Below are 12,828 nucleotides of genomic sequence, written 5' to 3' on the forward strand. Positions count from 1 at the left end.
CTTTGCAACACTCTCCAGGAGATGGAGAAGTATGAGAGCAAAACGCTTCCGTCAATCCATGCGTGTCAGTCTCTTGCGGAGCTGACGGAGAAGTATAAACCAGGCCTTAGACTTTTATCTTTGGGGTCATCTGAGGGCAATTGTCTATGGTGTGAAGATACGAGATGTGCAGCACCTGAAACAATGGATACTGGAAGTCTGTGCTGGCATTTCTCCTGCGGTGTTGCTATCAGTGTGTGAAGAGTGGGAGAAGAGGGTTGCATTGCCAATCCAACACAATGAGCAGCACATTGAACACATTTTATAAGTGGCCAGAAACTTGTAAATAACCCATGAAAGAATAAAGTTACATTCAAACCAAGCACACCATTGCTTTTCTTGTGAAATTCCCAATAAGTTTGATGTGTCACATGACCCTCTTCCTATTGAAAAAAACAAAAGTTGGCTCCAAGTGTGATGGTCGCCACCCATCTTGAAAAGTTTGCCCCTTCACATATACTAATGTGCCACAAACAGGACGTGAATATCACCAACCATTCCCATTTTATTAAGGTGTATCCATATAAATGGCCCACCCTGTAAAATAATTACATCATTTTAGATTCACTGGGCCTTTCCATGAAACGTCTGTGAAACAATATTCATCAGTTTGCAGCCGGTATAGTGGATGAGTGTCATTTACGCCGGCCGCAAAGCATCACCTTTAGGACACAATGCTCCTGCATAATTTAAGCTCCCAAGTATATTTGCAATACACTTAAAATTCAGCTGTTCAGTTTGGGCCAGACAGCAAGTCAAATAGGTGTAAAACATCCAGTAACATTCAAAAAGAAAGTCACATGCAGACTTAGCTCTGTAACCAAAGCCCCCTTCAGACAGGCCATGAAAAACGGAAATGTTCCGGACTCTGTCCGTAAGATTTTTGTGTCTGAATACAAACATCCGGATAACGTTTTCCGTAATTTAACTGGACGACGCCCCTAGTAACAGGTCCGGACTTGTTACAGACAAGGTGGCTGCTTCAGACTGGTGAGGTCGAGTTCCGGACAAGGGGGAGGGGGAGGAGGAAGGGACCGGGGGACACTGTGCGCACCTAGATAGCTCGCTGCTGTAGCATGTGGCGAACCATGGCAGCTCACCTCCTACGGTACCGTCTAGACGCGCGACGGAGTGCTTCACACCGCTTCAGTGATTCCTTTAACCATTGAGCTTCATCATCCAGGTCTCTTATGCATCTTCGTGTGCAGAGTTATGCTTAACATAAGTCCGACCCCCTCCCCCTAAGACTTCTGGAACTTTTCCCTGCTGTGTGAAGGCAGCCGAAAGGACAAGTTCCGGTACAAATGTGGTGTGTCTGAAAACACAGTTCTGGTTAAAAACCGGATTGAATTGTCCACACATATTCCAGAATGTCTATCTGAAAAGGGCTCAGGGTAAACAGAACAGAAAATAAACCACGGACCTTTTTTGCTGTTGCCTTTCTCCTTGATAATCACGTGAACAGCCAAAATCCCGCGTGGTCTTGCAATTCTCTGGATATTTCTTGACCTTTTCCAACCAGCTGCTTGGAACACTTTTGCTGCCATTTTGCACCTGAAACATTCCCAGTGGGCAAGGAACTTGTTGTTAGGGTTAGGACTTGCAGGTAAAACACTACTATTACTGCATCCAGGATTAAGTCATTTCTTGCTTGAAAATCACCACTTGGATTCAATTCCCCATCCTGAGCATGCACAGGTCAGCGGGCAACAGTGGAAAGGAAAAATAGTTTTTAACGGGAAGAACCAGATCCAGGAAGAATCGTTTTCTGTCCCAGATAAACAAGCAGTTAACCAAGAGTTATCTGTTAAACTGTCCAATCTATAAGAGCCCATAAACAAACTGTCACACATTCAGTTACATCCATGGTTTCTGTTAAATAGTTTATGAATTTAAAAAATAGCTCATACTGACCACTCCGTCCTTTCAGCGTTTAATGAAACAAAGACACAATTACTGCAGAATGAACTTTGCTTTGAAACAACCGTCCTGTAGAGCTGTGTGTCTGTGTTGTTCAGTATCTCAACACAGGGCTTTAATAGGCTGAAAAACCTGTGAATAGCAGATGTGTGTGTCAGTACTGTTCATGATATTATAGGAAATATGGTGTTGAATCAAACTGGCACATCGTATTGTTCTCTGTGCTGCCAAGTTATTGTTCGGACCTTGCCTCTGCGTTTCCCTCGGTCACGCATGATCCCACACTGAGTTCTGGGAATTACTTGGATACCCAGAAACAGCTGTTTTCTCCACTTTGCCGTGTAATGTATCATCTTCACCATGAATACACACCAATGGCAACAGTAACATCAGCAGGGAGAGGTGAAGACAGGTCAATGATTCTGTTTTTCACACTGGCTCATACTAACATTACATTTCTTTATGTCTCACTCTTTTGCCTCCAGGGAACTCAGCCGTCCAACCAGCCTGCTGCCTGCTGATTTCAGCGCAGGGCTGGGTTTGGGGAAGGACGATGACCCCTTACCTCCAGGGCTGGAGACCGTTCCGCTCAGGCTGATGTTGCAGGACTGTACCGCTGTCAAAACCCTGCTTTTAAGGCTGAGACGGACATTGCAAGAGGTGAGTGATGCATGTAAACATACAGATATTTGTGAAAGGTTTATGTTTGTAAAGTTGCATCACAGAGGAGGCAATAAAAAACATTTTGATCTGGAAACAAATAAAAAAAAACCTGTATTTAATCAGCTTTATGGAATCTTGTCAAAGTTCTTTTTTAACTCTTCCTTTATTGAGACTGAGGAAGCTGAGATATGTATTTAAGTGTCTGCCATAGTGCTCTTTATATGTGCAGAGGAACACACTTAACACACAATAATCCCCCTGTCACAGACTATTGCTCTCTTCTTTAAGTGCCTCGATCTACTCAAAGCTAAAGTTTTTACCTCGGGCTACAGGACCGTCTCAGCGTGAATGTCTGCATCCCGGTAAAATTACAAATGTGATTAGCTGTAATCGTCACTTAAGGAGGCGCTGACACGTTGCAGCACTGTAGCCTCACATGGTTTGACTACACAGTGTGCAGTCATGCAGTTCTTCAGCTGTTAATGTGCTTAGCATTGGGATGTGAAGTTGATGCTGCAATGTTCTGGCCTAAAAGAATTTTTAAAAAGTTAACATTTTAACCACCTGTTCATGTTTGAACAGAGCAGGATGAGCTTGATATTGTGTAAACAACTGTAATTGAAGTTCACATTACAATCTTGCTAAAATGTAAATGAGCTTTTGTAGTAAAAAAAAATCCTATAAGAGGTTAATCAGCACAATTTCAGTAAGAGTCGTTCCTCACAAGCAGGTGTTGATGCTTTTTAATGGGACAGCTGTAGCTCAGGAGGTAGAGAGGGTTGTCCAGTAATCGGAAGTTTGCAAGTTTGATCCCGGCTCCCACCAGAGCAAGACACTTAAGCCTAGTTTAGTTGGTGCAGAGACAAGCAGCGCCGTTATCCATCCTTGCGAGGGCTCTCCAGTAGGCTCGCAAGGACGGACCGAGTCGAGCCCACCAGGGGCGGCGTTAGGCCCGGCTACTTGGGCTGAAGCCCCGGATCTTTCATGTTAAGCCCCGGATCTAAATCGCGGAAGTAACATGCAGTATCAAAGTCACACAGAGAGGGTGCAGCTGGCAGTAGTTTGTAAAGTCCCATTTAGTCGTCACACACACAGGTGTGTGGTGAAATTTATTCTCCGATTTTGACCCATCCCCTGAGTTGCAGACACGCCGCGCTCGGGAACTATTTGGTGGTTTAATCCCCCAATCCAACCCCAATCCAATGCTGAGTGTCAAGCAGGGAGGCATTGGGTCCCATTTTTCTCAAAATCTTTGGTATGACCCGACCAGGAGTCGAACCCCTGATCTCCCGATCTCAGGGCAGACACTCTACCACTAGGCTACTTAGTCAGTATACAGTTTACCTGAGACTGAAGAGAAGCCCTTCAGCAGCTGGCTTCTGCAGTCTCTGTCTGAAACGCATGAGTGAAGATGGATATAAGGACGTTTTTTTAGACCAAAAGTACAACGACAGAACCCCAGCTCTGATGAGACTGGTGTTGACTCAGGTTTGTGAGTCTTATTTGAAAATATTTGTTGTGCTGCTGGTTTGCCTAAAGTTAGCTTACTATCAGGTAAAGTTGTTGGAGAAAGAAAGGGAATATTCACTATCATCTCACACTAAACACTAACAGGAACAATACTCTGCCCTGAATATGCTGAATATGTAGCTTCAGATTAAACATTATGTGGTACAAGACAAATATATATGATGTTGACTAGTGCGTGTCACGTGTGTGCGCGCATGCGTGTGTGTGCGCGTGCGCGCGCGTGTGTGTGCGCGCGCGCGTGTGTGTTAAGCCCCGGATCTTCTTCAGTCCTAAATCCGCCCCTGGAGCCCACCTTTCTAAGCAGGGATTCCCTTACATAGACGTAACCGTGGCGGGCCGCCACGGCTGAAATCCCACCGCCACGCCTACAAGATCCCAAGATTTTATTTATTTATTTAATTTTTTTGCGCTGTTTCCTGAAGAAGCAGCGGGAACTACTATGTTGTCGCTTGTGATCACAGCCGGCAGGCAGCAAGGAGGAGCAGGCAGGGCAAGGTGAAGTTACAGCATACGTTACTGAGTTTAAAATTAGAAAGGTAGCAGTGAATATAATGCTTTTTGGTTTACATGTTTCAACAATATTAAGATAAACGAGTGTTGACGATCTTGACAGGGTTTCCTCCCCCCACCAGGCTAAGCATCACTTATTCATGTAAAATTTATTTATTTTTTCGTGTCTGACTTAACGGCATCTAATACTGTATTACAATGTGAGCGCAACAGCGACAACTTAAGATCGATGTGTGAGCAGCCTGAGAGGTCGGGTGTTTTCATCTGAACCCTTAAAACCTCCAGCAGGCTACGCTGCACTATTGACGTGCTAGCGCGCAGCGCTAACAACTTAGCGATGTGACATTTCTCGGAGAAAGCGTAAAAACACGTTGGACGCTTTTTCTGAAGCGGGAAAATAACGCCTCTTCTTAGGCAGAGCAGGACGTCGCCTCGGCTCGTTCACCCTCTGCCGAGCCGGACTGGGCTCGATAACATTGACCCAGCACAGCCACTGGGTCGTTGGAGCTGCCCTGTGACTGCCTGATGGAAAACCGGCAGGTTTCATCAGACTCGTAAAGTTTCTTGTTTTTGCTGGGGACCCCCTGCATTTTACCGCTCCCTCCTGCAGTCTTCCCCTATTAAAATTTAAAATGATTCTGTAAATTCTGTGTATCAATAGAAAAAATCTCTGCCTCTGCCAGCTGCAGTAAATGTAGTCTCCAAATAATAAATAAGAGGTGCATTTATCTGTGTATCTCCTTTGATCCGCATTAGTGATATTCTCAGCACCAGAACAGTGAAGCAAAGAAACTGATTCCTGAGTTTGTTAGTAATTTTATTCATTAGATGCATCTAACCTGTTCTATTTTTCTCTGAAATGAGATCAAATCAGTGCTTCTATGGGTTGTTATTTAGAGATGTGTCATAATTTCTCCCCAAGCCCCCCCCCCCCCCCGGCCGGCCCCACCGCCACAGCTGGAAAAATTCCTAGGGGAAACACTGCTAAGCATTTGTTGAATGAGCTCTCATCAACAGCTCTGCCATTTTGCCCTCAAGAACATAAAGAGGGCCGAAGATATCTAGTGGCAGACACGGAGCAGCTTAAATAATATTGATTAATAAATATATGAACATTTTATTCACTCGTGACTGGATGAGAAAAAGTATGCGCATCAAGTGTTTTATTTGTGGATGGAAATGATGGGAAATGTCCGTTTAGAGGTGGCGAATGCATGAAGAGGTGGAGGAAAATGAGGGACAAATGCGTCCATGTTAAAGTCTGTGAAATACGTTAAACATTGTTTTTCACATTTACCTCTTCAGTTGTTGCCAGTGGTCAAAGGGAGTCATTTTGCTGGAGGTCAAATGATCTGATGAAGTACTCATTCAAAAATTGCGCTCCCAGGGAGTTTTGACCCTAATGGCTAATTTAGCTTGCTTGCTATGATTTAGGCATGTACTGCCCCCGATCGCCAGAGAAAATACACACCGTCACTTGACAGGTTATATTTGTTGAATGAGTATAGACACCTGTTTTAATTACACATTTTCCGTAGACATATGGACACACCAAAAAACACAACAGATTTTACTTCTATTCAACTCTCCAGCAGATCAAAGCCAGTTTTAAATTGCAGTCCATTGAGGCATGTATATTTGCTTTTTCTTGATCTATTTGCTGTTGATTCTTTTCTCTCTCCCAAGACCACTGACATCAAGAATAACAATGAAAGAATAATGCGTATAATGATATAAACAAACATGTTGATGAATAAACTGGGGGGATATGGAGGGAGGATAGCAGTAAGAGATGAATATGAAAGAGGAGACAATTTGCCCTCACTGGTTTCTTTGCTGTTTCATTAAATTGCAAATTAAGTTATTGCTACATATTTGTTGAGTTTTATTGTGGTTTTTTTTGTTCTTTAATATTTTAAGGGGTATAATTAGAGCAAAGTTACCATTTATGTTTGCATGAAAAAAAAATTCTGTGTCACAGTGGGTCTAATAGAATTTGGTTATACCTCAGTTGAAGCATAAGCAGAGCTCATTACCTGCTTCAGAGCTGTTTAGGTTCATAGATTCAGATTAAATTGTTTCCAGAAAGTTGGACTCATTCGCTTAATTTTCCTGGTACTTTTCCTGGATTCCTGATATATTATGTGGGAGAAAAATCAGGTGTCTGGGCTCTCCCATAGAGATAGGGTGAGAAGCTTGGTCATTCAGGAGGGGCTCGCAGTAGATCTGCTGCTCCTCTACATTGAGAGGAGCCAGTTGAGGTGGCTCGGGCATCTGGTCAGGATGCTTCCTGGTCGCCTCCCTGATGGGGTTTTCCAGGCGCGTCCAACTGGGAGGAGACTCAAGGGAAGACCCAGGACATGCTGGAGGGACTATTGCCACTTGAACACTAGCACTCCGCTCCACCCGCCCCAGGCTGGCCGAATTCATTCCACACTGCCTTAGGAATATGGATGTGATTGAGCAAATGGGTGGTGTCCAAAATTGGCATGAAAATAAGATGTCAGTGATGTCATTAGTGCATCTCTGAGCACGTTGGCGGGGCAAAAGAGCAAAAAGAGAAAAAAAAGAGAAAAATGGCTTCAGGCGGAAGCTCGTTAATGAATCACACATGTGGGAAGCCCCCGCGGGTTGATTCAATCTGCCAATCGGAGGCTCCCCCTAATGGTATGTGTGATTTAGAGTCAGCCAATCAGTCAGTAGTGGACCAGTTTGGTTCCAGGTAGACCTCCTTCTGAAGAGGGCTGAAAAGATGTCCGGTTGAACGCCGGAAAATCCTGAGAGGACTCCAAACCCGGTCCAGGTGGAGTGGAAGCCAATGCTAGTGTTAAAAGTTAGCCTGGCCAGCCATGCCAATGCTACCTTATGGGCCTGGTAACGCTCCCATTCAAATAACCCCATCCCCAGAGAATTCTAACCGAGACAATCAGCGCTGAGCAGCATACATCACACACCGCAACGCTCAGTTTCTCATAAATATGTCATGACATGTCTATAGAACCACAACAAGTATCCAGACTCGTTCTCTGTGTAGAATAGACAGAGGGCGAGTCTGGCAGGCCAGGCTATGTGAAAGTGGCTCGTCTGGCCTGGGCACTCCTTGGGATTCCCCTGGACTAGCTGGCCGAAGTGGCTGGGGAAAGGGAAGTCTGGGCCTCCCTGCTTAAGCTTGGTTTATGCTTGACGCATTCACTTTCCGTGCGGTGATGCGACTCGCGGATAGAACGCCCTTCACAACTCGCAGCGTTTATGGTTCGTGCGGCTTGTCTCTGCGGTGAGCCAATATTCTCCCAAACTGTAGGGGGCAGCATGGAGCTCTACGGCATGCACCCAACACTACACCATAGTAGAAGTAGAAATTACTGTTTACAACATGGCATTCCAGCATTTTTAACAGCGTTCTCGTCTTTTCCGACAGTGCGAGCTATTTCTCTCCAAGAATTATTAACAACATGTTGATCACGGTGATCTCTGAGAGCTGAATCTTACAAATGTCTATATTTACGAACCTCTGCCATACTAGTTCTTGCCGGTCCGCCATGTTTTTCCGCGTCTGTCCTTCCGCGTGGTTAGAAATTTTCCGAGGTGCGTGTTGCGGAAATTCTGGGCCGTGCGGAGGCGCGGTGGAGGGGCGTGGTTGTTAAAATGACGCAAAATGACGCAACTTTTCCACGCGGAGCCGTGCGGACCTCGCGGACGCGTCAAGCATAAACCAACCTTTAGGCTGCTGGATTCACGACCCGATTTCAGATAAGCGGATGAAAATGGATGGATGATTTTATCATCCATCCATTTTATTTACCTACAAGGATTTCAGTGTTAAATGAAAATCATCCTATTTAAAAAGATCTTTAAAAGTTGATTCTCATAATTGAAGGCAAAATGAAAATTATAACAATACGTGGAAAATTCATTGCACTCAGAAAGTTAGATTTTTTGACATAATGTGTTTTGCCCCACTTTATCATCAAAGCCAAATATGTATTTGATGATCTACGATCCGCTTTAAAAACTTTGGACAAATCCTCTAAAATGCTGGTTTGTAACCCAAAATGAAAATAGGAATCAAAATTCACGTTTGTGTAGAAAACATCTGAGACAGAAATAGTTGTGCAGATAATTTGAGGGTATATTAAGCAACTAGAAGAAAGCTTTCATTGTGTAAACGTGCATGACAAAACTGAAAACGTGGTGCACAATGTTGATTTTAATTTGCTTATTCAAAATTTTATAATTTTGTGTCTAACAAACCTAAAACTGTGATAGGGAAACGTAAGCATCTCAAAATCATTCGCAAACATGGCGTCCCATTCAAAAACAGAAGTGTTTTTACACGGGCATGCATGACCACAAGCCTGATAACTGAGCTCCTTTTAATATTTCCAGTGTCTACTCCTTATCATATTCGTCACATTGGCCCTTTTCGCCAGCTATGCTCTGCCTGCTCTTAAATTATTTCTCTTTCAGCAGTTTATTCTGTTGGCTCCATGGAGCAACATTTCTAAATTGCTGCTGTCTATGTGTGCCTTAACGCAGCCCAACACAATGATCCCCATTTGTCAACGTCAGCCTTGGTTTCTAGCTAAAGCATCATGTCCTATTTGTTACAGTACTTACTCACAGCCCTTGTGGATGTTGTACTATATCCTTACATCCACCACCGGGTCCGAGTCCGTTCGACTCTGACCCTTGAGGCAGCCTCTTGTTCAGTTATTGGTTTTTGAGGGAAAAAACAAAAAGAATTGTGTCAGACAGGAGCAAATGTGCTACCAGTCAACATGTGTAAAACTTTCCATGTAGTACTAGAGCTACAATTTGTTACTATACAGGGAAAAAAATGAAATAGTGAAGAAAGACTGTAAAAAAAGAGTATATCCTGTCTGATTTCCATACCGTGTTCACACAGGAACTAAATGTCATAATATTTTCATATAAGGCCCTCCTCCCCATAAAAAGCCAAAAGTCAATGAACAGGAGAGAAAATGAATTGGCCTTTTCTTATTTGAAGGTTTTCTTTTTTTGATTTAAGTGATGTGAGAATGTGATTAAAGGTGTGCATCAAGTACAAAACGTGCTTTCTGTTCTAAAGCCATTCATCATCTGTAGACGTTCAGTTTCAGTGTACTGCAAGTCATTAAATTCATGGCTCCCCTGCAGCCAATTCTTAAATCTGGGAGGCTTTTTACTGAGCCACGTCTAATTGTGGGGACAGTTGTGTGTTAAGGCCTGTGGGACAGAGGTGACCTTAAAGAAACTGTGGTTGTGTTGAAAAAAGCAAGAAAGATGCTGTGTGTGTGTGTGTGTGTGTGTGTGTGTGTGTGTGTGTGTGTGTGTGTGTGTGTGTGTGCGGGGGGTGTCAGTGAGTGCACGCCCGTCCCTCTACGTTTGGAAAAGCATTGATCACAGATGACATATTGATGGCCTGGCGCCACGGCACACCTATAGTTCTGATAGGGAGGTGTGTGTGTCTTTAAAAGGTCAGCCAAACCAATAAGCCTTCAAATTTCTACCATCCAAAGATTTGGACTCCAATGTTTCCTTTCAATTTATTTCAAATGGGGGCTGCGCAGTGGCGCAGTGGTTAGAGCTGTTGCCTTGCAGCAAGAAGGTCCTGGGTTCGCTTCCCGGCCTGGGATCTTTCTGCATGGAGTTTGCATGTTCTCCCTGTGGATGTGTGGGTTCTCTTCGGGTACTCCGGCTTCCTCCCACAGTCCAAAAACATGACTGTTAGGTTAATTGGTCTGTCCAAGTTGTCCTTGTGTGTGTGTGTGTGTGTGCATGATTGTTTGTCCTGTGTGTCTCTGTGTTGCCCTGCGATGGACTGGCCCTCTGTCCAGGTTGTACCCTGCCTGATTGCCCGTTGACCGCTGGAAATAGGCACCAGACCCCACATGGACAAAGCGGGTTCAGAAAATGGATGGATTATTTCAAATGGGTCAGTAACGCTGGGTTATGAGGGATCCTGCCAAAAACATTTTCCACATCATCAGGACTCAAACATAATTGACACCCTGGTCTGCAGAGGGATTCTGGGCCGAGTACCTGATTTGTTTGATTTAGTGATGAATCACTCCTGTACACACTAAGGAAGGCGGAGGGTACATTTCAGCTGTTAGATTAAGGTGCTAAACGACGAACGCACTGCGAGGAGTTAAGTTTTGCCTTTGGTTCTAACGAACACTAGGGCGTGCTAAAAGCAAGCCAAAACTGCCCAGTCTCCCTTTAACATTCTCTGAACACTTAAATGGTTCCATTAAATGTTATTATTAATGTGAGGATAACGGTCCATTGTTTGTTTGTCCTGACATCACTCATCTAAAACCAAACGTGATACAAATGTGTTCACACTGCACAGTACCAAGTGCAAGGAGAAGCATTTCTCATCTTTCTCATTTTATCTGTGTTGTGTACTCTTGTCAAGCCATTACTTAACGGTGTTGCATCAATATCAGCAGTCCAGGCTGAAGACTTCATTTTATCTTCCCCTGCTTTGCCATAAGTCCTGTTTAAGCCTTCAGAGGTGACATTTAAACCAGCGCCTGATGTTTTTAGATGAACTATGTTTCTGTGCGTCTGCTTGGGGCTGCATGTTCATTCATTGTCACCTGAATTAATGCCTCTATAAAGCTGTATGTGTGTGTGCACGAGTGTTTGTTTTGGATTCCCTTCTAGCTGGCCCCACTTTCTGCCCAGTTGCTACCCATGTTATTGAGGATTGCCAGAATGTGTCTGATCACAGCTGAAATCAGAGCGATTATGCGAAAAACCGAGCAAACACACTGAGGGCCTTCCTACCCACTTGTGCATTTTGTTGAATCCAAAATGGTTTCAGCTGAGATGAATGGATACACTTTCCACAGAATAATCAAACGTCACGCAGTTTCCTTCATTTTCTCGTAATCTGATGTATTGATTAAAACCTGTTTCGGTGTTTATTGCCAGCGTGATGTATGAAAAACCTGCTGTTGTGGCTGTTTTTACATATTTGTGATTCACCTCTACAGAGCACGGAGACGAGTCCTGCCAGCAGCCTCCAGTCTCTACCCATCAGCCCTTTAAATGAGAAGTCTCTGCCATTCAAGGTAAGCTAAAACAGGCCATTTTGTTCCATTATTCCATCAGTCTTTAGGAAATTTGTTTGCATTAATATTCGTTAACCACGTTTTGTAAATATATGCACAAGGTGTTGGCTGTGTGATTGGAGACTCTACTGAAAATAATTGAACATATAGATTTAGATTACACACCTCATTTGTGGTTCTTTCCTATTTTTCATTACAAACAGACTCCCTCTGGCTTGTTTTAGACTATAAAGGAAGCCTCATGTCTGCACATTCTCACTCCCAGCACGTCAAAAACAAACGCTTGGTCAGCCACCCTCCGCGTCAGACCCCTGACGCCAAAAGTGCCCTTTTTCGTTACTTATGTGCAAAAAGGGGTTTTTCCCTTTTCTGACTGCAGATCCCAATGCAGCGTTACACTGACATGATGGGTTGTCCGCAGCCAGGGCACCAAACAAGCTCATTGTACCTCACCCTAACCTTATCCTCTTATTTAACCTCCCCCTCACCCCTATCCTAACCTTAACCATCTTGCTAGCTAACACGTTAGTGATGTGTCGGTCGCTCTAAAAGCCGGCTCTATGAAGTGAACGGCGGGAGCCGCCTCGTCTTTGGTCGGGTTTGGACCGAGGCAACGCGAAGGGGAGGTTTCAACTACCAAGGTGGAGGTTAAAATTAGAGGGTACTTGTAACCTCCCCCTCACCAGATGGTATGTTCTAGCGTTCCCCTTGGGCGGTAAATACGAAAACTCACAGTCAGAATGCATGGGAAACAAACGCTTGATCACAGTGAGAGTAACGTTTTAGGTAGCAAGAGGGTTAAGGTTAGGATGAGGGTGAGGGGAAGGTTATAAATAGTAAAACGTTAAGGTTTAGGTGTGGTTAAATGAGCTGGTTCGGTGCCGCATCAGAGGGCATCCCATCGCGTCAGTTTTACGCTGCATTGGGATCTGCAGACAGAAAAGGGGAAAACCCCTCTTCGCACTTAAGTGGCGAAACAGGGCACTTTTGGCGTCAGGGGTCTGACGCGGAGGATGGCTGACCAAGCGTTTGTTTTTGACGCGCTGGGAGTGAGAACGTGTTGCTGCACAGGTCGATTGATTGA

At 44.3% G+C, this 12,828-nt stretch overlaps 1 protein-coding gene across 3 annotated transcripts in view; it reads left to right on the forward strand.

The window, feature by feature from the left end:
- The window catches only part of ccser1 (coiled-coil serine-rich protein 1), a 189,690-nt gene that overhangs the window by 81,883 nt on the left and 94,979 nt on the right, over positions 1–12,828 (forward strand). For all 3 annotated transcript variants that reach the window (XM_015972794.3, XM_015972795.3, XM_070546128.1), the window contains exons 7-8: positions 2,445–2,619; positions 11,667–11,744. In XM_015972794.3, the coding sequence (XP_015828280.1) occupies positions 2,445–2,619; positions 11,667–11,744 (253 nt within the window). The remainder of the gene's footprint in view (positions 1–2,444; positions 2,620–11,666; positions 11,745–12,828) is intronic.

The sequence above is a fragment of the Nothobranchius furzeri genome, chromosome 17 (assembly GCF_043380555.1).
Source record: "Nothobranchius furzeri strain GRZ-AD chromosome 17, NfurGRZ-RIMD1, whole genome shotgun sequence".
In the NCBI taxonomy this organism is placed as follows: domain Eukaryota; kingdom Metazoa; phylum Chordata; class Actinopteri; order Cyprinodontiformes; family Nothobranchiidae; genus Nothobranchius; species Nothobranchius furzeri.